The sequence below is a fragment of the Lepidochelys olivacea genome (assembly GCF_965140295.1).
Source record: "Lepidochelys olivacea isolate rLepOli2 genome assembly, chromosome: 2".
In the NCBI taxonomy this organism is placed as follows: Eukaryota; Metazoa; Chordata; order Testudines; family Cheloniidae; genus Lepidochelys; species Lepidochelys olivacea.
This window is the reverse complement of record NC_140412.1, coordinates 237427619-237452235: the sequence shown is the minus strand read 5'-3', so window position 1 is coordinate 237452235 and position 24617 is coordinate 237427619. Positions and strand designations below refer to the sequence as shown.

The 24617-nt window shown below is 39.0% G+C and overlaps 1 protein-coding gene across 9 annotated transcripts in view; it reads left to right on the top strand.

The window, feature by feature from the left end:
- The window catches only part of ABI1 (abl interactor 1), a 118852-nt gene that overhangs the window by 87326 nt on the left and 6909 nt on the right, over window positions 1-24617 (top strand). For 2 of the 9 annotated variants that reach the window (XM_084618097.1, XM_084618099.1), the window contains exons 4-10: window positions 8515-8529; window positions 9264-9364; window positions 12860-13000; window positions 15069-15169; window positions 16269-16337; window positions 18212-18388; window positions 22301-22387. In XM_084618097.1, the coding sequence (XP_084474223.1) occupies window positions 8515-8529; window positions 9264-9364; window positions 12860-13000; window positions 15069-15169; window positions 16269-16337; window positions 18212-18388; window positions 22301-22387 (691 nt within the window). The remainder of the gene's footprint in view (window positions 1-8514; window positions 8530-9263; window positions 9365-12859; window positions 13001-15068; window positions 15170-16268; window positions 16338-18211; window positions 18389-22300; window positions 22388-24617) is intronic. The other 7 variants (XM_084618101.1, XM_084618098.1, XM_084618095.1 and 4 more) reach the window with 7 other exon arrangements.

Genomic DNA, 24617 nt, shown 5'->3' with positions numbered 1-24617 from the left:
TTGGTGTCCAATTGCAACGTAGACGTACCCTGTGAGCCAGATCCACTGGGCTTAGGGCTGCTTTATATTGGTACGATGCAAAGCAGATGAAACGTTGTACAGAGTTGGAACATAAGAGCAACCATGCAAAGGAATCCATTTGTCCTCATAGAAGTTGGTCACTTTTCATTTAGGCCCCTTGCTTGTGAGAGAAGGTAGCTCGAGTCCATGGAGAAGTGTCAGAATCCATGTTTCCAATGCCAGCTGTCGGCTCACCGTTTAGATACTAGAGTGATAGTCTATCTAGAAAACCATAAAATAGACTAATCAATTGGCTGCTTCAGCTGCTGGATTACTGAGAGGTGTGTGTCCTGGAGCCTCATAAAGTAAATGTTTGATTAATAGACCCCAGTACTGTTACATAGTAATATCAGCTTTCTCCAATTTGTACACTTTTATTTTGGCATGTCTATTTTAGTAATGTGTTCCACTTTAGTTAGGGGAAAAAAAATAGCCTGCCCTTTGGAACTGATGATCTTCTGTTAACTGGGCAAATGCCTTTTTTCTAAAAGGCTCTTTGCAATTCTATACAAGTTTCAATGGTAGCTTTTGCCATCTGCCAACTAATTAACCTCATTATAGAAAATTGACTTTACTGGAAACCTGAAGTTTAGTGGCCTTGATTTGTAGTTAACAATATCTTACTTTTTGTTTGTTCACTGTGTGATTGCCCTACTGCCATGCTATCAGCTCCGCTATAGGTGATGCGACAATGGCTATGTGAAAAGATGATGCCCTTGTCTCTACCACATGGATTCATTATGCAAATACCATAATTGCAAGGTAAACCTTACACACCTGCTACTGGAAATGGCATCCACAGCCTTCCACTCCATAAACATAGACCTCAACCCAGTAGCTGTATGTACGTCACCCAGAGAGATGGCTATTAATCATACACACCTAACTGGTATGTCACGCTGTCTCCTAGGATGTGGTACTGACTGTAGCTGTAAAGGAGGTTGCTTGTTCTGCCTTCGTTCTTAGATGGCTCAGTGCAAAATACTTTCCACTTCTGGGTCCCAGTTCAGATTCCTATTTGAAATTGAATTGACAGCCTCAGATCAGTTCCCAGTCAGCGGGAGTTGGCCATTGATATTTGACATTGTTAATTATTTATCTACTTTTGAAAACTAGAAAGGCTCTGTGTTGGGAGCTCAAGCTATGTCTCAAACCTAACCAGGGTGGCTCTGTCAAATTGGGGCTGACATGGTTAGTGGCAGGAATGGAGAAAGTTGCACTGCAAATTCTTCAGCATACCTAATATGTGGATAAAGAAGATATCAGACTTTATTGCTGCCAACCCTATGCTCTTGACCACAGATTCACCCAAGTTAAAGTATTGATGGAAACTGTCTAGGGCCTTGGAGGTAGCCTGGTTTCCTGACAAAACCGGAAATTGTAGTTCTAATCCCAGCTCACCCGCAGATTGACCAGCTGTGTACTTTGTCCTGTTCATACATTATCTCTTTTTCCTCAATAAAATGGGGCATAATATTTACAAACAACGTAATTATAAACTAATGTTCAAACAGTGCAACAACATCCTTTAATAGGGGCTACGTTATCCCTGTATGTGAGACTTCATTTTGTTTTGGTGGAGGAAGGGACAAAATGGGGGAGGTGGTAAGAAAAACATGAGGGAAAGGCCACCAGAATAAATGTGGAACCATACCCTGTACAGTTCTGATTTATAATGTCTGTGTGAGAATAATATTAAATATATTTAAATGCCTTTAAAATTATTTCAAAAGTGTATAGCAATGGGCAATACCAGAACTGTTTTGTCTGATAAACGTAAATTCAAATTGACTCTCATTTATTCAATTAGAATAAAAGAAACAAAGCTGGTACTCGCAAAAAGAAAAGGAGTACTTGTGGCACCTTAGAGACTAACCAATTTATTTGAGCATGAGCTTTTGTGAGCTACAGCTCACTATAACTACTCAAAAAGAAAAGGAGTACTTGTGGCACCTTAGAGACCAACCAATTTATTGGAGCATAAGCTTTCGTGAGCTACAGCTCACTTCCTCAGATGCATATCGTGGAAACTGCAGCAGGCTTTATATATACACAGAGAATATGAAACAATACCTATTCCCACCCCACTGTCCTGCTGGTAATAGCTTATCTAAAGTGATCATCAGGTGGGCCATTTCCAGCACAAATCCAGGTTTTCTCACCCTCCACCCCCCCACACAAATTCACTCTCCTGCTGGTGATAGCCCATCCAAAGTGACAACTCTTTACACAATGTGCATGACTATCAAGTTGGGCTATTTCCTGCACAAATCCAGGTTTTCTCACATCCCCCCCACCCCCATACACACACAAACTCATTCTCCTGCTGGTAATAGCTCATCCAAACTGACCACTCAGTTTGTGTGTGTATGGGGGTGGGGGGGATGCATTCCACGATATGCATCTGAGGAAGTGAGCTGTAGCTCACGAAAGCTTATGCTCAAATAAATTGGTTAGTCTCTAAGGTGCCACAAGTACTCCTTTTCTTTTTGCGAATACAGACTAACACGGCTGTTACTCTGAAACCTATAACTACTCAAATACTCCTCTCTCCCAAAGCATTTGTTCCTATGTGTGCCCTTCCCTAATGGGACTAAAGTTTCTCAACACAGCTGGACCACACTTTTTGAGTCTTACCCTGGGAATAGGGAGTGGATCATCATGCAGAAGGAAAGAAGCAAAAGCAGGAACATGTATGGAGGCGCCTGAGGAAGGACTCTGCTGTGTATTCCTCCCTCTGGGCCCATGAGATCAGCAGCTATTGTGTGGTTGATGCTCTGCTAATGGGGGAGGGAGAAGATAGGCAGCAGCTGTTCTCCACAGTATATTTCCCTCCTGTTGGGGAAATCGCTGTGGAGTTGATGATGCTTCTAGTAGTATAAACTGCCCTCCACAGTTTCTGTGTACCAAAAGGCTACACTACCATTGTAGGGAGTTAGTCAGTGGCAGCCCAGATCCTTAGGGAACCAGAGTCCACAGTCAGCGCACAGGGACAGGCCACCCCTAAAATGGCCCAGGATCTACCCAGTTATGCTCTTATTGGCTTGTGGGTCTGAGAGTTTTTCAGGCTCTTTCCATATCTCTACTTCACAATGCTCAAACCCCTTCCTTTGGAGGGGGCAGTGCTAACTATTCTGTTCCAGTTGTAGGATTTTTCCTGGGATGGGAACAGCGGGCCCAGGGTTAGCATAAGTTTGGTTTTGACGCATCGTACATGGGCAGTGGATTTTTTAAAACTGTTCCATTTGTGATTAGACTTAACATGGGTCTCTTCCCTTTTCACTGAACAAACATTCTGTGTGTAAATGGCCGCAAGAAATAATGTGTACACAAGCAGATTTTGCCAGTCTGTTAGATACTAAATAGTCACTCAGCGACCATCCTTTGGGGATGAGGGCAAGGGGGCACAACTGAAGTCATTCTCTCCTCAACCCCATGTAAATCAGAACCTATCACAATATGAAATGCTGCTTTAATGCACAAAGACTCTGGCTTGGTAACTTAAAAAAAAATAAAAGAAAAGGAGGACTTGTGGCACCTTAGAGACTAACCAATTTATTAGAGCATAAGCTTTCGTGAGCTACAGCTCACTTCCTCAGATGCATATCGTGGAAACTGCAGCAGGCTTTATATATACACAGAGAATATGAAACAATACCTATTCCCACCCCACTGTCCTGCTGGTAATAGCTTATCTAAAGTGATTTCCAGCACAAATCCAGGTTTTCTCACCCTCCACCCCCCCACACAAATTCACTCTCCTGCTGGTGATAGCCCATCCAAAGTGACAACTCTTTACACAATGTGCATGACAATCAAGCTGGGCTATTTCCTGCATAAATCCAGGTTTTATGCAGGAAATAGCCCAGCTTGATTGTCATGCACATTGTGTAAAGAGTTGTCACTTTGGATGGGCTATCACCAGCAGGAGAGTGAATTTGTGTGGGGGGGTGGAGGGTGAGAAAACCTGGATTTGTGCTGGAAATCACTTTAGATAAGCTATTACCAGCAGGACAGTGGGGTGGGAATAGGTATTGTTTCATATTCTCTGTGTATATATAAAGCCTGCTGCAGTTTCCACGATATGCATCTGAGGAAGTGAGCTGTAGCTCACGAAAGCTTATGCTCTAATAAATTGGTTAGTCTCTAAGGTGCCACAAGTCCTCCTTTTCTTTTTGCGAATACAGACTAACACGGCTGCTACTCTGAAACCTTAAAAAAAAATGTAGACACAAGCCATTTTAACCATTCTTCCAGTCTCTTCCTTTTGTTTTATGAAGGAAAAAAATAGGTCAAATGCTGTTATCCATACAGAAAATCCTGGGCTTAAAAAAAGAATATTGCTGGAAAGAATTATACTTGTCTAGCAGCCCTGCTAGAATTTTAAAATATTCTGTGTGAAGAACGAAAGGCAGGTAGAATTGCCACTATCAGGGTGTCTCAGTCCATTTGATTGTAAAATGATGGTTAAAGCAGAAATGGAAACTATTTTTGTTAAATGTAGATAAGTGTGTTTATCACTCATGAAATGAAATGTCCAGTAGTTACAATTGATTGAGTTTATTGTATGAAACTTGTAATTTTTTTTAAAAGCACAGGAAGACTGAGCACCTTAAGTGGAGACTTTGGAAGAATTTTAAAATCTCCTAGATATGGGGCACTTGGGACAAGGTGAAGATTGATTAATCGGTCATGGACCCAAGAAAGATGTAGGGGATAGGGGAAGGAAAATTTTAAACGGAGATGTAGGCTCCAAATCCCATAGTATTTAACTATGAGAAGTGGGTTTGATTTTCAACATCTGTGAATGCTTGCGATGTACCAGCTTAGTCACTTTCATATTCCTCATGTTTATATCTACCCTATAAAACCGAGAACAAAAGACAAAAGGTAAAAAGACAAAAGACAAAAGAACAAAAGACAAACAAAAGGACAAAAGGTGTTTGTGCACCTGCTGTTTTTCTTCCCTGTAGGGAAAAGCCTTTTATGTTGGATCCAGCTGGGCATTAACTATTTTTGTAGTTATTAAAAAGATGTAAATAGGCACTTCTACAAGCAGTCAATGATTCTGAGCCTGAGAATCTGAGTTCTCCTTGTTCCTGGGATTGGTTAGTGTCAGACACTGACACGTCAAGTGTCATTTTGCCAATTGCATTGCTACCATGCCAATTGCATTGCTATCATTCAGAGGGTCACTGTCAAACAATACAGAGTGCTGTAGGGTGAAGGACACACATGTGTTGCCAATGTTGATAATTGTATCATAAGGCTCATAATATTTGGTGTTTTCCTTAAAGCACCAGCTAAATTAATTTTAAGTGAGAATCTCAGCTTTAGATTTTTAAGTAAGTTTCTAGAAAAAGTTCATGGTTGCTGAGAAAACCTTGGAAGCATAAATCCTGAAAGACAAAACTAGAAGGTAAAGAACCCCTAACCCCACCCCCCATTTAAAAAAACCTATTGTTTTGTAAGCCAAACTCTTGAACTTTGGAGCCTGACTCATGATTTTGAATGCTTGGAGTCAGTGATACTGAGATTTTAAAAAATAAACATAATGTAATACGTTCCCCTAATAGAGAACCCTTCATCTGAGGATCTCAAGCCAAACATTTATTTTACGTTTTACAAACATTTCAGACAGTATCAGGCTAAAAGTGGAACATAATTCAAAAACAAATTTTCTTTCTTGTGCTGCTAATAACAGCTTAGAGTAATAAAAAGGGAAAATCTAAAAAAGCCAACTGGATTTTTGTTCACTTGGACAACAGAAGTACTATCCCTTTTGTTCATCATCTACATCTGCTTACATTTCACTTTCTGGTTACCTGGCATTAACGGGAATCTGTAACTACTGGATTGCAAACAATATATAGCATATTACTAATCTAAAAATAAAGTTCCATTAAAATAACAAAATATTATGGAATCTTTCTACTGATGTTTACTTTTGTAGAATATTTGTTTTAGAGCTTATATTGACCTGACATTGCCTCTTTGGGTCTCAGAACAGCCTGTGAGGCAAGAACTGAGTATTATCCTCCATTTTACTCATAAGGAAACTAAGACACAAAGTGTGATTTGCTTAAAGTCCCAAAAGTTAGTGGCAGAACTGGGAATAAAAATCCTCAATTCCAGAATGCAGATCATATGTAGGAGTCAGAAAGAGAACCCTCTGGGTTGTTACCCATATCTTTTTTTTTTTTCTCGGCTCATCCCTGAGTTTTCAGGGGCCCTGTGAGAAGCAATGTGAGAGAGCCTGTTCGTTATGCCTCAGTTCCCACCTACCAACGTACCTCCTGGCTGCTTGTGACTCTTCTTTAATACCATTACCATATTATGTGATGATCCAAAATTGATCCAGCTGCTCCACCTGAAAAGTAGGGAAGGGATCCATGCGTGTGACGTATGAGAAATGCGTACAGTGCCTCGGACAGTGGGGTCCTGTCCATGACTAAGGATCCTAGGTGCTACAGTAATATAAATAATAATACGAGAAAATTATAAAGCTGTCTCCCAATTAGTTAGTTGTACTAAAAATCACAAAGCTTCTATATGGTTCAGAATTGGGAATAAAACTCAAGAGTTGGATTTTATTCCTATATTAGAAATGTGGCTACAGTTTTTAGTGGAATGTTTGAAATAAAATGCAGCTCCCTGAATCACTGCTAGATGTTTGCATCCACTCTCCAGAGGTGGGAGAGGGATAGCTCAGTGGCTTGAGCATTGGCCTGCTAAACCCAGGGTTGTGAGTTCAATCCTTGAGGGGGCCATTTAGGGATCTGGGGCAAAAATTGGGGATTGGTCCTGCTTTGAGCAGGGGCTGGACTAGATGATCTCCTGAGGTCCCTTCCAACTCTGATATTCTGTGAGGTGGCGGAGTATGATGGAACAAAGTGGTGCAGGGCAAGATTCATTTATTTGTAGATCGTCCTGACCAAAAGAACTAAATGATCTAAGAAACATGGATGAATGAGACTATGTTGGGAGACTGGGGGTGGGACTGAGATAAAAGGAAGGGTTAGGTGTTAGAGAGACCTGGGAGGAGTTCTGAGCTAAAATGCCTTGCTTTCTCTAAGTCTTCAGCTGGAAGGTTAGGATCTATACCTTTCAGAGGACTAATAGTTTCACTTCTTGATCTCTTAACAGAATTCCTTGTTTTACGCCATTGTCCTTAGCAACTGGAAAAATTAAAAAGGGAAGAAACCTAGTAGATGGGAGACACAAGCAGATGAATCGCTAAAATTTGTTTTCCAGGAGACTAGTAGCTGTCTTGAAAAATATAGTGCTCAGGGATGATACCAGTCTGACAGTCTCGGAGACTGAACTTCTGTATTCATCCATAGAATAGATATATCGGAGACGACAGTAGCACAAACAGCATTAGTCTGCCTCTTGCCAATAAAATTCAGTCCAGACTTAGAGCTGGAGAGACCCCCTCTAGTGCCACTTCCTATATCTTGACTACTGCTGAAACTGCTAATAAGGATGTTAGATTTCTCGTTATGTGGACAACTTTCGTTTAGGGATTGGTCAGAAAATGCCAAACTGCTTCCAAACAGCCAACGAAAGGTAATGACTTTTTACCACTATAGTATTGCTTCCCCCATCCACTCAAAAATTGAGTCAGGTGTCCACACCCCAGTCATTAATTAAAAAAAAAAAATACATTTTGTGTTTTTTCCTGATTTTTCAGTCTTCAGGTTATCCTAAAGTCACATTTTATGCTTTCCTTTGCAACCATGAGGGCTAGAAATGTACTACTTTTTTAAATGAAAGCTGAGGTCACATGATCATCCGATTCCAGAAGTCAGCACTTCAAGACAAATACTAATTATTTTGATGCTGGCAATAAAATCATAAGAGCTGGCACTGCTGCATTACTGACTTGGGTTGGATTTCAGGCAGCAACCTAGACTAGTGAAAGGCTCTGCTGCATATCCAGTCTGAGAATTCCCTTCATTCTTTTTACCATTCAGTGCAGCAGGTAGGACTTCTCCATTCTGGGTTCTATTCCCACAGTTCTGATGGTTTAATACATTCTGTAATTTGTGATCGAGATTGTATAGAGAATGTATGGTTTTGATACATTATAAAATACTCTTGGTCTTGGATTAATGTCAACCAGACACTTTAAACTGGTGTTAAAAACTTAAGGCTTGTAAGAGGCATATGTGCCTTTTGCTGGCCACAAGGATACTAAATGTAAGTTTAAGTGTTTCCTTTGGAGATGCCTATTAATTGTGATGTTTGTCCTGTGACTGCTTATGAGCTCATGAGATCTTTAACAGCATACCTGGGATGCAATGTAAGTTGTTGTTAGGGAAATGAATTGCTGTAAAAAATAATAGTAGTAATAATAATAATAATAATTAATAATAATAATAATTTGTCCATCAGTTGTGATAGATCTGCCATTAATTTCTGCTTTTCCCCCCTTTTTTTGCCAACGTTAAGTGGCTAAAAGCCAAGGTAAGAAGAATCATTTCTCATTTGACCCACAGTGTCTCATTGTATTGATAGTTGAGGCTGCAGAGCCATTAAAACTGAAAGCTAGTACTCTCCTATACTTCTCTCTGCTTTTCATAGGTTATTTAGGTTAAATAAGCTCTACTTCAGTGCAGATTTGCAACATTTAGCCTGGATGTGTTAATATATCAGAGATATATTGACATTTGCATTTGTACTTAAATACATTAATTTCTCTAACACATGTAGTGCTTTGCTTTGATTTGGTAGATGCCTTGATCCTATTGACTTACATTTTTTATAGGAGGTTTCCCAGACAATATGTTTGACTGTGCTAGTCAAATAGCCGAGCTAAATTGAGTGAGAAATTTTGGATGAAGACTGACGGTTTTTTGTAGCCAGTTTAAATTTTTTATTTAAAATATTCGCAGTGGAACTGACACACAAATGGAATGTAATAGTAATTTAAAGAGGGAAAAGGGGAAGACTTTTGCGTGAACTTGTCATCTGCTTAATTTTCAGATGTACTTCAGCTGTACAATGACAGTTAAAAACAATATGAAACTTACGTTTAGGGTTTGTTTCCTTTTCCTGTTGTCTTCTCTAGTGTGCAGATAAAACCTGCTGTTCAATAGCTGTCTGGGAACCCTCACTTCCTATTCTTACATTTAAAAAATAACTCTCAATAGTAGAAGCGTTTAAGTATAAAAATAAAATCCTGTTTCCCCTCATTTCAGCATGGAAATAACCAGCCTGCAAGAACTGGCACCTTGTCAAGAACAAATCCACCTACACAAAAACCACCAAGTCCTCCTATGTCAGGCCGGGGAACTCTGGGGTAAGAATGAGACTTATATCCAGCCTGTATAAGAGAGAATTCTAATTGTGCAGATATCAATATTGCCTAGATAAGTGAGTATATGAAGGCTGAGTACCCTCTGGGCTCTAGTGAGTTAGACAAATCATCTTTCTATGCAAAACATTTGAAATTTTCTGGTTTTCTTTTTTTTTAAATGAAGCCCCTTTGAGAGAATACCTTTTCATTATATTACAGACTGAAGTGGCTGAGGTTCGTCTTCATTTCTGATAGTAATCAGGCAGAAATATTATTGCATATTTAATACAAATGAATTTTGATTAAGGTTCTCATTTAAACTAACAAAGCAAAAGGATTTCAGTGTTAAGACTCTTACTTTGTTGCTAACTCACTCCTGATTCCTTGACAGTGGAGAGTTGTGCTTATGCAATATTTAAGGAAAGAGTGTGTGGAGAGAAGTTAGATGTACTGGCAACACTAATTCTCATTTGAAGGCACATTTTAATGCTTAATTGAGGGAACTGCACCCTCCAACACAACCACCTTCTACTTCAGCTTCTATTTCACTGCTGTTTGACCTCTGTACATCAACAGATTATTATGATATGGATTGAAATGGTGGTACTTGAAAACACTAAGCATATAGAGTGTGATTCTGTTTGGACTATTTTGTGGGGCTTTTCATTGAGATCTTAAACAGAAACTTTGGTCTATGGATGTTGCCGTTCAGTTACCTGAATCTTTGCCTTTAACATGTAGGGTATGGTAGATGGAGCGTGAGCACTGGTGGGCTGGCACGGATTTAGCAGCTATGGATGAGTTAGTTTTCCAAGTTAGTGAGCTGAGTAATGGTCTGGTTACAAGGCAGCTCACAGTGCGGATCAAGAGAGCCAGACAAGAAAAGTGGGGGAACTATAGCCCCCTTTAAAAGAGTGTTGCAGGGCTCTGGAAGCATTGAAGCCTTTAATTCTGATGCGACAATTCAGTGCTGCGCTGTCACTGTTTAAACATAAAAATGTAATAATGTACTGTATTCACTTTTTTAAAAAGGTGTCTAGGGTTTTTCAGTCTGCTTGGAGTGCGTTATAGGAATAAGAATCTTGACCCACTGTTGATAGATGTTGTATAGGTTCCAATTACCTGCTTGATTCAGCGCACTTTCTGGTGGGATGGTATTTCAACTGTGGGTGTAGTGAAGTGTGCTGGGATCCTTCAGGAAACAGTGGATAAAAATCCATGGGTGAAATCTTGGATATTGAGGGGAAGAAATGATGGGTTGAGGGAACAACCAAAATACATAACAAAGATTACATCTGTTACAACACTGTCTCAAAAAGAGAGGTAGATGTGTGCTGTCTTTTATCTTTTGGCATCAAAGTGCATACATCTACAATGTGTTTTGCTACTTTACCTCAAGCATACAAGAATATTGCCAGAAACCACAAAGATTGGTGTTTTCTTCTTTCCATTAGAAAAAAGTGGATAGAAATTTAAAACCAACACAAAATATGCAATTTTAGAAGTGTGACCGAGCATGTCAGCAGTACACTTAAGAGTAGGCACTGCCACCTGGCCAGTTGCTGGGGCTTGTCCCTTTTAAGGCAAAAGAATTCTGGGAAATGTAGTTGGGCGGGGAGGAAGAGGAGAGTCCAAAGATCAGGTAATGAAGAGGGAACCAGGTGATTGTGGGAGGGATCAATAAGAAGGAGCTTGAGCTGAGTATAAAAGACCTGGAGGGAACAGGAGGCCTAGGATAACTAAGAAACAGCTTCTCCCAGGCTGAGTGTTGTTAATAATAATAATAATAAAGCCTAGAAGAAGTTGGACTAAGTTTGTGGTTTTTTTGTTTTGTGTTTTTTTTTTTTTTTTTTTTAAAGGCACCACAGGAAAAAGTGAAGCAAGGGTGTGATGGGAAATGGACAGCCACTGCCTGCTGAGGAGCCCTAAATTAGAACCTAGAATAGTAGGAGGGCTTGAGTTTCTTTGCAGTTCCACCTGAAGGTGGTGGGTATTAACACCACATTGAGAGAAAAAGGAATGACTGAGCTCTGTGAAAGAAACTACTGAGAACTGTTCAGAGCCTTGAGAGCAGTGGAAAGACTACTTGCTTAATTGGATTCTGTCCATGGAAGGGGAAGGCCAAGTCAGCTCCAGGGAACTGGAGTGGGGAAAATTGAGGGGGAATTATATATGCAGATTATATGAGAGTCATAATAAACAAAGCTATAGAAACTTGAGTTACTCCATTTCCTCCCCACATTTCATCCAGAAGTGGAATATCCATTGTTAACATCGTATTTTCTTTAAATTATGAGGTTATTCCTATTGGAAGTCAGTTTAAAACTTCAGTGATGTCTTTTTATCTTGCAGTTTCAGTCATATTTGTGTTCTAGTTATAAGGGATTAAGATGTACACAGTTTTTTTTTCATTTTCTGATCTTTCTGGCACAACAAAAGCCCAATGGCAGCTCATATTTTAAAACTTTCTCTAGTTCTGTGTATGATAGAAACTCACTGATTCACAAATCCAGTAATGCATACAAACAACTGGGCTATTGTTTATCAGGAATGGTTTTAGTAATAGTGAGGTCTAGTGCTCCTGAGACATTTTGTAAGAATTCTAAGTTTAACACAATATGTTCACTAGAATAATATAAAGTAACTTAATTAAAACTAACTACAGCAGATTACTGAATGTGTCCTATTTTTTTGTGATGCATTTTGCCTTGCTTTTTTGTTTTGTTTACCTGTTACCTCCCAAATTCAGAACCTTGCAATGGGCCCCCTAATAGTTAGTAAGGTTTTACTATATTGTTGAGTCATTGAATTAGTATAATGTATGTGTAAGTGGTAATCTAACAAGAAGCAGCACAAATGATTAAAGATGTTCATAGTCTCCCATTTCCTCCCCATCTATGAGTCACCTCAAAAAAGGGAACAGGGACTCCAGACATGTTCCTGGTGTGAGAACGTGAATACCTTTAGCAAAAAGTAATTTTTAGGACATTTGTACTGCCCTCAAAATGTTCTATGTAAATATTATCGTAACTATTGTTGAGGGGCACTACTGTAATAGATAAGTGTGCATTGCATAGCATGTGCATACAACTGTTTGTAATCTGAAGAGTACTTTGTGGCCATACGTGTAGTGTTTTTGTTTTTAATTAGCTTTTATCTTAGAGGAACATACAGTTTGGCCTTACTTTATGAAAGCGTTTTCAAAAGAATTTTTTCAATAGGTTTTATTTCATATATTACCTAGACACTGAAATTTCCTTTTAATTTGTCCTGGAAAGGTGACTATAATTAGTCCCTTTTTAAAGCTGTTTTGTTAATATGCAGAATTAACATGTTGAGAATGAAATACCTATTTAATTTGCCACTTTCAGAGATGGTTTCTATTTGGTAATGTTGAGTGTCTGTGCAGTGATCTTAAGTGAAGGTTTAGGAAAACAAATGGCTTCATTACTTTAATTAAAGCTTTTTCTCTCCTCCAACCCACTTTCGTTTGACTAGACGAAATACTCCTTACAAAACCCTGGAGCCAGTTAAACCTCCAACTGTTCCTAATGATTACATGACCAGTCCTGCCAGACTTGGAAGTCAACACAGTCCAGGAAGAACAGCTTCCTTAAACCAGAGACCAAGAACACACAGGTAGAGTACATTGCTCCTAATTCTGTTATTGGGTCTTGACCGGCATAGTGATACTCACCAGCGTTGCAGCAAAGCTTTATGCCTGGCTTCTTCTAAGGTGGATGGAGAAGACAGATGTAGTTTAAATACCTTAGATTCTTCTTTATACATGGTTCTGTCTGGATTTGGTACCTCTAGATCTGTTAACTTTAGTAGCATCTGTTTCAGTTTTTCAAATTTAATGCTACAGAAGCTTTTTGTTTATACACACACATACACAGCTTTGAATGCACAACTTCGATCATTTTTTGCCTCATCAGAGTAAGCAAAATTTCAGAAATTATAGGAGTGAATAGGGAGATGGAATATCTGACAGACTATATAACTTATTTCAGACTTTAGGCTGGGATAGGTGTACAGGTAAGTGCTTTCACTGATGCTAATTGTATAGGGAAGCAGTTTCTGATTAGAAAATACTTTAGTGAAGTTTGCCTGTCAGAAGTGTGGTTTGCTTTTATTGTTCAGAGAAAAATTGTGCTTGTGATGTGGTAGATTGACAGTACTGGAAGCTAAAATTTATCCACAGAACCAGCAGTACCAATCAGCTTCCACACTGAGGCACATTGGCAGAACAGTACTTTCTCTGGGGAGATCATCTCCTGGGATGAGAGTAGTGCTGTCTCTATACCTATCGACTACTTGCCTTTAAATCTGTTTAAATCTGAGGCTTCAGTAGAATCTCCAGTCAAACTGCAAGAAATAAATTGACAATGGCTACCTGAATACAGACGGGATTTAGACAGTGGTTTATTGTCCCAGGGATAGATATGATGTGATCGTTTCAATGACTTGCACCAATCTGTGATGTTTAAATGTTTACTAGCATAATGGCAGTTCTGGGGTTCAGGGAGTCCTTATGGACTTTGGGAAAACAAGTTAACTTCATCTTTGAGCAGCTTGCTGTCAGTTAAACAATATTGTCAGATTAAGGTATTTAATAAACCAGGATGCCATCAGTTTAATTGGCAGCCATAAAGTCTCCCTTTTTTTGTGTGACAAGATCTTCTTTTATGTAGACTGCAGCTGAATTTCTAACTGCAACCAACAAGATCAAGGTTGCAGATCTTCAACATACAGAAAGCTAATTTTGAAGGAATTGTCTTGGCTCCCAGTTCAGATCACTAATTTTCTCTTTTTATAGTAAAGTTGTTATCTTAAGATATTTTTGAATGATCTGTGCTGGACTCTTTGCTAGCAATTTATATATGGTTGCACAGAAATGGTAAATAAAATGCATTGAGTGCTACTATATTTTTATTAAGATGGATGTATAGAAATGGCTTTTTAGTTACAGGGCACCACAGCTGTTTAATTCTCTTCCTGTTCTCTGTTGAATCTTTGTAAATTCAAGTCTTGACTAACGGGCATATTTATTGAATTTGTCCATGGATTTTTACTCTGTCCCCTAGTTTCCATTTGGTTGAAAAATATGTAATGACCTCCAAGATGCCTGCATGAAAATTATCAAAATTATTGTATGGCTTCTTCATAAAGCATGTGCGCTCTCGCTCTCTCACTGGCAAGTGGCTGGGCTAGTCGCAGTAGAATTGTTGAGAACTCAAAATAAACTTGAACACAAGTATTCATTTAGCAAAAGGAGACTTCTTCAGCATATAGCACACATCACTCAAGTTACAAATAGCTTATGCTTGAACCCTTTTTACGCCCATTTTATCATTACTTAGTTCAAGGTGCCTGGAACTATTACGGTATTCACATTGGACTAACAGATGTCTAGATCTCATATGGTTGCTTACATTTGTAGTTATAAGTAATTAAAAGCTATGGATGTATAAAAAATGGCTAACAGCTTAGCTAATGATCTCTAGTAGATACAGAGTTTTAATACATTTTGATTTAATGATCTGAGGGTGATAAGTAATAAGGGTTTCAGGAACAGTCAGTCTACAGGATTTTTTTACCTCACATTTTATGCAATTGAGCGAATTTATTTGATCACTGTTCAAATAAGTAATATGAATGTATGGAAAGCAGTGCTGACATGTTTTCTCCCCCTCCTCCCCTTTAGCGGTAGTAGTGGAGGAAGTGGCAGTCGAGAGAACAGTGGAAGCAGCAGTATTGGCATTCCCATTGCCGTGCCTACACCTTCACCACCAACTGTTGGGCCAGGTATTTGAGATTCTTTTTATGATACCTAATACTGCAACGTGGCTCATTCAGACGTTTTCTCATAAATGTCAAGGGAGGATTGAAGTTCTCATCCCTTCCCTTTTGAAGAGGTTGGAAGAGAATTGCTCCCAAAACAAACATGCCAAAAAAATGGTCAGCTATTTCTTTTCTTTCATTTTCTATTCATTACATTGTAACAAGATTTTTAAAAAATCAGGAATATCTTTTCTTTTTAAGATATAAGGAGCAGGTGGAATCCATGCTTTCAAATGCGTGTTGACAAGTAGACATTTCTAGATGTCCTGAGAAGAAAAAACTGTTCTGTATGCATATGATCAGAATTGTTTTCTGAAATAGTCTATTGATTTTTATCACTTACCATTTAGAACGTTTAAAATTGTAAATAAAAATAAACTTCTTCCTTCGATTAAACCACTAAAGGAGATTGGAAGAAAGCCTAGGAATAAACAACACCATCAATAGTGAAATTCAAGAACATCCACCAGTGTGATTAAAACCAAAGTGAATCATAGTGTGAAAATCATTTAAAGCTTATCACACAGTATCAAAAGCACGTGCCTCTATCATTTGAGTTGGAGGACTCTTTTAGCGATATAAAGGTGCCGTACTTGGCTCTTCTAGCCAAGAGGCAAGACAGTAGAGGAAGACATAATCACTGGTGTAGTGAATGTGTGTCACGTAGGCACAGTAAGCTATTTTGGAAAAAACATTGACCATCCAAATTAAAGTCTCAAACTAGAGTGGTGGTATTCACAAGTCAGATTTTTACTCTGAGGCAGAACTTTGCTGTTGTATCTTCACTTCTTACTAAGCCTTAAGGCCCACTCTGTGTTCTTGGCCTGCATAGGGATCTGCGTGCACGGGTCTTACTTTCACAAAGCACCCCAGAAAAATCAATAGGTGCTCCCTGCAGGAGAAAAGGTGTGCAGTTGTAGAACCCTTTGCAGGATTGGGGCCTGTGTGTGTATCCATTTATTAATGTTGAATATTTTCTTGTAAAGTCTCTACGTTCCTGTTGTCTTTTAAAATGTAGCTCTTTTGCCATTAGCCTAACTGGCAATATGAACTATTTTATTAGCACAAATTTCTGTTCCTCCTCCTCCTGGAGTGCCACCAGCACCACCTCTCCCGATGGGCAGTACGATAGGTGAGACTTGTGTCAGCACTGGCGTGATTGCAGTTATTTGACATAATCAATAATAAACTCCTCCTAATGGATTTATAGAAGCCGTTTGCCTTTTGTAGTGGGGTGTATGTGATCTGGTATAATCATCAATGTTCGTTTTTGTTTTGTTTTTGTTAACAAATCTAATCCCAACTAATTTCCTGTGGTTGAAAGCCTCTGAAGATAGATAAATAAAATATGGAAAAAGTATATTAGTTGCTTTGAATCCTAATATTCCCACTAAAGCTAAGATCCAATTAACAATGTGAATTCAGCTTGCGTGTAGTCCTTGTTCATGCATTCTTGTGTATGGGGGGGGGGGGAGAGACTCACAAAGTTCACCAATAAAGTACATTATAGTTTGAAAACAGTAGTAGGTAGAGTGGGGATTGTGCATATGGGGATTTCTCTTGTGAACTGATTGATTATGAAGGAAAATGTAAAAGGAAAAGCAGAAATGTCTGGCTCAGTGGCTCAGGTACAATTCTGTGATCCTTCATGGACAGATAAAACTGGGAGACTTCAGGAATTCTCCTGCATGTGCCAATGAGAAGATACAAGTGACTTGCTTCCTGGTAGATTTGGGTGGGATGGTGAAGGAAATCCAATTTTCATTGCTCTTTGGCACTTTGAAGCACCTTGGATTCACAAGCATTAAAGTCATTAAGGGCCCTGTCAGTTTGTTTACTCAAGCTGTGCAGCAAATGCCATGAATCGCTATTAGTAAGGGGTTTTGAGAGCATTACCTTAGAGAACTTTTAGGTCACCATCCCAACCAAGGACAATTGTCAGAATTCATTATCTTACCACAAAACTAACTTTAGAGGCTTTGACCCATATAATCTTTGTACACTTTCTCTTATCTGAAATGTTAAGTGAAAGTGATTTTGAATAGTTTGTAAACTTTGTGTTGGGGGGTGTGTGTGCATATGTGTGTTTGGTATGTTTTTACATGTATATGCATGTAGTATATTTTACTGCAATACTGTTACTACATTTGGAATCTGAAAAGAACTTGTACATTGGCAAAAAGAGTTCAAGCAACACAAGTCGCTCATCGGTTTGCATAGTGTGAAATTCTGACTTTTGTGATGCACACAAAGATGAAATCGTAAAAATGAAAAAAGATGAAACGTTTATTCATTATTAATCTGCAATATTGAGAATGTTGCAGATTACATGTGAGGCAGGTAGGAATTGGTGTTGATCTCACAGAAGAATGCTGACACATCTTGTGTTGACTATTCTAGTTTAATGCAGGTTCCCTATATGGAAGCACAGTTAAACAGTAGAAATTATAAATGTGGAAAGTGTCCTAGAATCGTATCACTCTGATTTTTATGTTTGTTTGAGCACCCAACTTAAAAACTTTGTTCTGGTGGTGATGGTGTCTTTTTCTTAACCTACACAAATATGCTGTTTTTCTTTGGCTAGATTGAAGGCATCTGTTCCAGCATGCAAAAATGTTTGCTTTCAAGAAGATACGCAACCTTTTCAGTGTGCTTCTTTTTTGTTTAACAGGTAGTGCAACAACAAAAATTCAGTTAAATTAGGAAACAAGCCGATCCAATGTTCTGTATAAGTGGGTGAAAAGGCCTACAACATTTCAGAAAACATAAATGACACATCTTTTTATGAATGTTATTTATGTATTTTACATGGCTGATAGCACAGGACTGGTATAACAAGGTGTTTCTTTTTTGTTTCGTTAATATCTCACTGCTGACCTCAAGGTACTGAAGTGTTGGTTTCAAGTATTCACCCTGTTCTGTCTTTTTTTCTGTTTTCTGCATTCTGTCCTAAGTAATACTTGGCTTAAGTCTTCTTGTTGGTTCCTTTTGGCTACTGCTTTTCAGCTGCTCCTGGTTCAGCTCCTGGTTCCCAGTATGGCACAATGACCAGGCAAATTTCACGACACAACTCTACCACTTCTTCAGCATCTTCTAGTGGATACAGACGGAATCCCTCTGTGACTGCCCCATTTTCTGCTCAACCTCATGTTAATGGCGGGCCTCTCTATTCTCAAAACTCAAGTAAGCCTCTGCGCTTTGCCGTTATGCAGCAATCATGGAATGTTTTGTGTTGAATGATTTGAAGTATGATTTGTCTGTGATAGGCAACAATCAGAATCTAAATGCTTTTTGGTTTTCTCCCTCTAATTGAGAAAAAAATAGCAAAAAGGTATACTTTGCCTCCTTTGAATTATACACAACACTTTTTCCTTAGAAAGTGATCAGGCAGTTAATGTAATGGGTAGTGCCAGGCTTACATATTTAATTATAAGCAAATGTTAATTAGCATTTCAGGGGTGCTGGGAGTGCTTTTGTGCACACAGTCAAAAAATATAAGCTCTTCTGAAGGGAGAACTGATCTGGTAGGACCTGGAATATTGGCTGTAGAGAGAGCTATTGTTTAAAACTGAACCATTAAAATTTTAAATACATTATGAATGTTCCTGTTCTATTAAAAATTTAAATGATGAGGAGAATTGTTGGCTGTCACTGTTAAATGTCTTACTGTCTGAGACCACAGGATAAAATAGCTGGAAATCATGTTCCTTGCATAGCATTAATATTACCTGCTTTCCTCTCTTACTTCATTTAGTAAATAACCACAGTATTGAGGGATTACTCCACTACTTGAGTTCCCTTTAGGCCTTTCACATCTCAGCACTAATTGCATGCTATCATGACTTAAAGAACTGATTAGGGGACAGAAATAAATCGTCAATGTTTTTTTAAATGGTTTAACAGATTAGCATAGTCCTTACTGAATCCCTTGTTGTGTTTAAAATCTTGAATAAGAGGGGAATTATGAAAAGACTGATGTGGAGTGAAGCAGAAAAACCTGTGGATGTACAGCTAGCATACCCTTGCACTCACACTTCTAGTGGAGTCATCTAGCCACAGAGCAAGGGCACAGATGCTCATACTTCACTTTTCCCATCCCAAGGCCCCCAGCTGTAGAAGTTCACTGCTACATCCCTTGCTCTGCCTTCCAGATGTCCAGCTTCTCCCCTCCCTTCCGCTCATCCCAAGCACCCCTTCCTCCAAATTCCTTACCTGAACGCGTGCTTTCCAGAGTCACTCTCCACTTCCCCCTTACCTGAGTCTGAGGTGGTGGCGGAACAGGACACTGATGGTTTGGTCTCTCCTCTGCGGCAAGCTCATCCACCTTCCCTGGCTTGTCCAGCTGGCTGCCTCCTGCTCCGTGCTGGGGTCAGGGAAGCAGGCAGCAGAAGAGATGAGCCAGTTCCAGAGAGCAGCATTCCACCTGTCCACCAGGGCAGCCCCTAGCAGCAGGGTGCTGCAAAGCGGGACCTCCTACCTGACCAGCTGATTGGTTTAGCTGGGTGAAGTGGGGAAAGTACTGACTGCTGAGCACTGCTGCACTTAAGCAGATTTGTTTGGTCTGCGCCTCTCTGCTGCCTCCCTCCCTCCACTCCAGGTGGGGGCCTGAAACTTGGGTAGCAAACCAGTGTTCCCCTTGCCCATACTCTCAGCTAAATTATGGTCATGCGCGCATGTGCACACAATCCCAAGATGGATTAATTATGCCATACTGCTCATCTCACATAGTTTCAAAGATACCTGTCTGCTACCTGTAACTTTTGCCACATCATCTGACATTTTTGCTCTTCAGTTCCAAGAGAATTGAGGAATGTCTTGGTGCTGCTCTCGCGTTATGTATGTGATATGTGAAAAATATTTAGATTAAGAACTTCCCCACTGATGTAGAGTTCATTTTCAATGAAAAACAATTTTATATACATGGAAAGCTCCTGGGGTGGTCAACATATTTATTTATTTATTTAAACTAATCTTTACCTTCCTCTATTTCCCCCTGACCCCTCAGACACACTCAGTTCCTTCATTTCCTCCACACACTTCACTGCAAAAATAATTCATTGTAATTAAGAGAAACTGTTCATTTTCAATAGAATCATAGAATATCAGGGTTGGAAGGGACCTCAGGAGGTCATCTAGTCCAACCCCCTGCTCAAAGCAGGACCAATCCCCAATTTTTGCCCCAGATCCCTAAGTAGCCCCCTCAAGAATTGAATTCACAACCCAGGGTTTAGCAGGCCAATGGACAAACCACTGACCTATCCCTCCCCCTGAGTGGTGTTCAGATGCCAAAAACTGGATTTAATTTCTAAAATGGCTGAATTGCCTCAAATGTTATGTAGCTGATTTTATTTTTGAAAATTTAGATTCTCAATACAATTTTTTGTTCAAATGCAAGTATAATCCCTTAATCTGGTGCTTCAAAACATGCCAATTTTAGATTTTTTTTTAAAAGGTATTGTGATGGGCATATTTTTCACTTGAAACTATTTTCATCCACTTCCAAAATGGGTGATTTTTAACATCGTTGTCTTGACGATACATCCTGTTTTTCCCCTGGGTTACACTTTTTAATGATTACAAACAGTAATTTATTTCTGGAAAATGTTTACTTCAGTTTTGTAAACAAATCTGCTTTCTTTTTCCCCTTTCACACTTCTATGTTGATAAATTATAAGGGGGAAATGGTGGGTTTTGGAATGAACTAAATGCTGCCTTTATTCAGCAAACAATGTTAATTATGCCTTTGTTTTAAAACCATTGCTTGTTCAGAAGAATAGAACCTATTTCAATTTTACGATTCCAATCAAATTACTCTGCTGAATTCACACCTCACAATTTTTTCATCTGTGGTTAAATGTAAATATTTTAAAACTGAAAAAATGGCTTAATTTATTAAATGAGTTGGTCTATTTTTATTCTCTTGGAGATGTTACACCAGAACGGATATCTTTGATGGCAGTTTCAACAGAGTTAAGGCTTAAACGTTAATGGAGCTGAACTACTCTATCCCCTTCCAGCATGAGTCTGACACACTTTGGTCGGTCAGTGCAGGGGAGCTTGTGTTGCTACTGCCTTTGCTATTATATACCTGCTTTATAAAGCGAGGACTTCAGTTTCTAGGCTGTCAGTCCTGTGCCTTTTTAATGAGCACTGACTGCACATACGCACTTATAAAGAACACTAAACCCTTTGCTCAATAAAATGGATAGCTCAACAGAATACAGTTCAGAGGATGTGCACTCATACATTTCAACTAATTGGATGAGAGTTCTGCATATGCATGGGAGGGCCAGTTGTACCATTGGAACGTATACCAGCCTTCTGATTGCTTGGTGGCTTGTATTTATAGAAGGCTTTAAAAAAATTGAAAACAAAACTTTATGCTGCTGGAAACCAATTTACAATTTTGTTTCAGCCAATGGGAGACCAGGTCTGTCTGTCTTGTAAACCAATAAAAATACAATAGATCCACAGTAGCATAGTAAATAATGAAGCACTTAAATGACTATATATGGGATAAAATAATCATTGGTCATTCAGTATGAAATAATTCATAATAGTTGGAGCTGCAGGATTGCTCCTATAAATAAATCTTTGCTTTGCCTCAAATTTATATATTTACCATATGTGTCTGCTATTATGTAACAGCAGGAGACCACCATCCTTTAAAACCTTGTCTGTCTCATTAATATTTCTCTTCAAAGATAATCACAATTTTGGAGTAATCCCTTTTTTAATATTGAGAGTAAGGAAGTTCTGTTTTGTGCAGTTTCTAGGTGCTACTGTAATACAAAGAATGTATCTAAAATGAGTGAAATCCTTCATTCTCATGTCCTCTGAACTATGAACATTCAGAATGGACTTGCCTCTTAAGAAAGAAAAATATATTTATCTGAGTCACTGATTGGCTAAACATGAATTCAGCTTTAGCTTTGCTTTTGGGAAAACAAACTTGAAGAAGGTTCTTCTATGTGTGTTCTTGTTGTTGTTCTTTGCATACTTTGTTTTGTGGTCCTCGTTACTGACAGCTGCTTTTGTTTGTTTCCTTTTTTCCTTTATCTGTTTTACTTCCCCAATATGGTCTGTTGCTACCAGTTTCTATTGCTCCACCCCCTCCCCCTATGCCTCAGTTGACTCCACAGATACCTCTCACAGGCTTCGTGGCCAGGGTGCAGGAAAACAGTAAGTTTGTACAAGCTGAGCTGTCAAAGAGTAGAGCCTGTTTTCTTCTAGCATGCATGGCTGGCAAATCAGACTCTATTTGGTTTCCTTTTCAGAAGCTAATACCATCTTGCATTCTAGTGCCACTATGTTATTGGAGCTGAAGGGCACACTCTTCAATTTTTTATAACATGTGCATGATTATTATTGACCCATTTAAGGTTTGAGCTGCAAATTTATGATAGAAGTAAAAATGTGAAATATGTGGCATCTGCTCAGTGTGGATGTAGAAATATATATTAATTAAAAAAATTGTGTTGCATCCTCCTGCCTACCACTAGTGATAATTACTTAGCTTGGATTAGAAAGGATTACATAGCCTTTTAAAATATGCACCTGTGTAATTGTTAACTCATAAATTGTAGCAGTTAGTTAGAAATTCATGTAGCCAAACAAAAGGAAAGGTGCGGTTTTACTATCTAATATAAATAGGAGTCTGGAATTTGCCTCAATTCTTCCCTTTTCCTCCTGTTTTCTACAAGTGAAAACGTTCACTAGAATCTGGACATCTTCTGGAAAGTTGAGCAATGATAGTAACAAAGGAGCTGATCCTGAGAGGTGCGAAGTGCCTGCAATTTCCTATTAACAATGGACGCTCAGCATGTCTTGGGGGAGTGTTCAGGGTACTGATCCTGCAAGGAGCTGACTCCTTACAGGGTGCTGAGCACCCATAAGAATACTTGAGCAGTCAAGTTTTCACCTTTGCCTTGGGGATATTGTGCACTTTTCAGAATCAGGGCCAAGTCAAGGGGCCCAGATGTGACGGTGAGGAGCGTGCTATAAACCTTGTATCGAGTAAAATAGATAGCATGGCACAAGTTTGCATTTAAAAACCTTTCCAAACCCCTTCTGTTATAGTGGGCTAGCAATTGCTAAAGATCAAGGTTACAAAATGTTAGAACCCCATTTTTACATGCTAATAACTTTCTGAAAAATTAATCTTTTGGACTGAAATTTTCTATGCTTATAGTCCTCTTGAAGCTGAATCCTCTCCACCCAAAAAAACAAACAAAAAAACTTGTGTGTCTATAACCAAAGGAAGAGAATCTGAGCTCACTTTTTAACAGGCCTGTGGCAAAAATGACTAAAGTTTGAAACCTGGCCTGGGAAGGGTGAACTTTCCCAATCAAAACTTTCCTCAGTCAAAATCCATTTTTTTAAAAATAGTGCATTGCATTTGAAAACTGGAAAGTGAGCATCCAGAGTGGAAAATGGAGTTCTAGGCAGTGGTGTAAAGTGATGCAAAGACTTCACTTTACAAAACTGGGTTTGAGTTTTGCCCAGCTGCTGGGTTTTCACTTACCCACTCCCTAACAAACCCCATTAACAGTATGACGCAAAGGCCACAGAGCAACGTGGATAGGCTGGACTTCCATGGCATGAGAGGTTCCCTTCCTTATGGATCCTAAGGACTTGGAAAGTTGCTTATTCTGTGGCCCCTGAGAGAAATTCCACAAGACCTACTCCTTTTTTTCCTGCGCCCTGTACTCTGACTGTGGGTATCTTCATAGAAGAGGGTTTTATTGAGACTTCCGAATACCACTGTTACACAGACACAGCTGATATACTGCAAGTAGGTGTGCTGCTGCTTTTTTCTTCAATACAAGATTGGGTTAGAGCAATCCCCACCCCTATCTCCACCTAAACAATAGCTGCAGCACAGGTGCAGGAAGTCACTGTGCACTTACGTTGTACACACCCAAGAGAGGGTTTGAATTTGAAATCTGGATCTGAAACCATTTAAATGTTAATACTGAGAACAGGCAACTTCTACCCTTCCTCCTCTCCCATTTTATTTTTTAAAAGAAAAATAAATGCAACAAAACAAAGTTAATATCACTTTACAGTTGCCCAGTTAAAATCATTGAGGAAGTGTAAAGGTTAAATTTCCAAGAACAGGGTTTACTCCACTTAGTAGCACATATATAGTACTTCCTGTTCCCATTAAATGTGAAGTTGAATTTGTATGTTTTAGGAGAAATGTTTAAAACAGACTTGTATGCTGCAGCCAAATGGGTGTATCTGTTGGCACTTTCACTTAGCATTTCCTGACACTTTTTTTTAAATAAGCAACCTTATTGTTGAATTAACATACTTTTGCAGTTAATAAGATAAGGCATTTTCACTGGTTGAAACAGGACAAGAATTGATGAGCATGATTAAATACAACAAAATCCAAAATGCTCAGAGA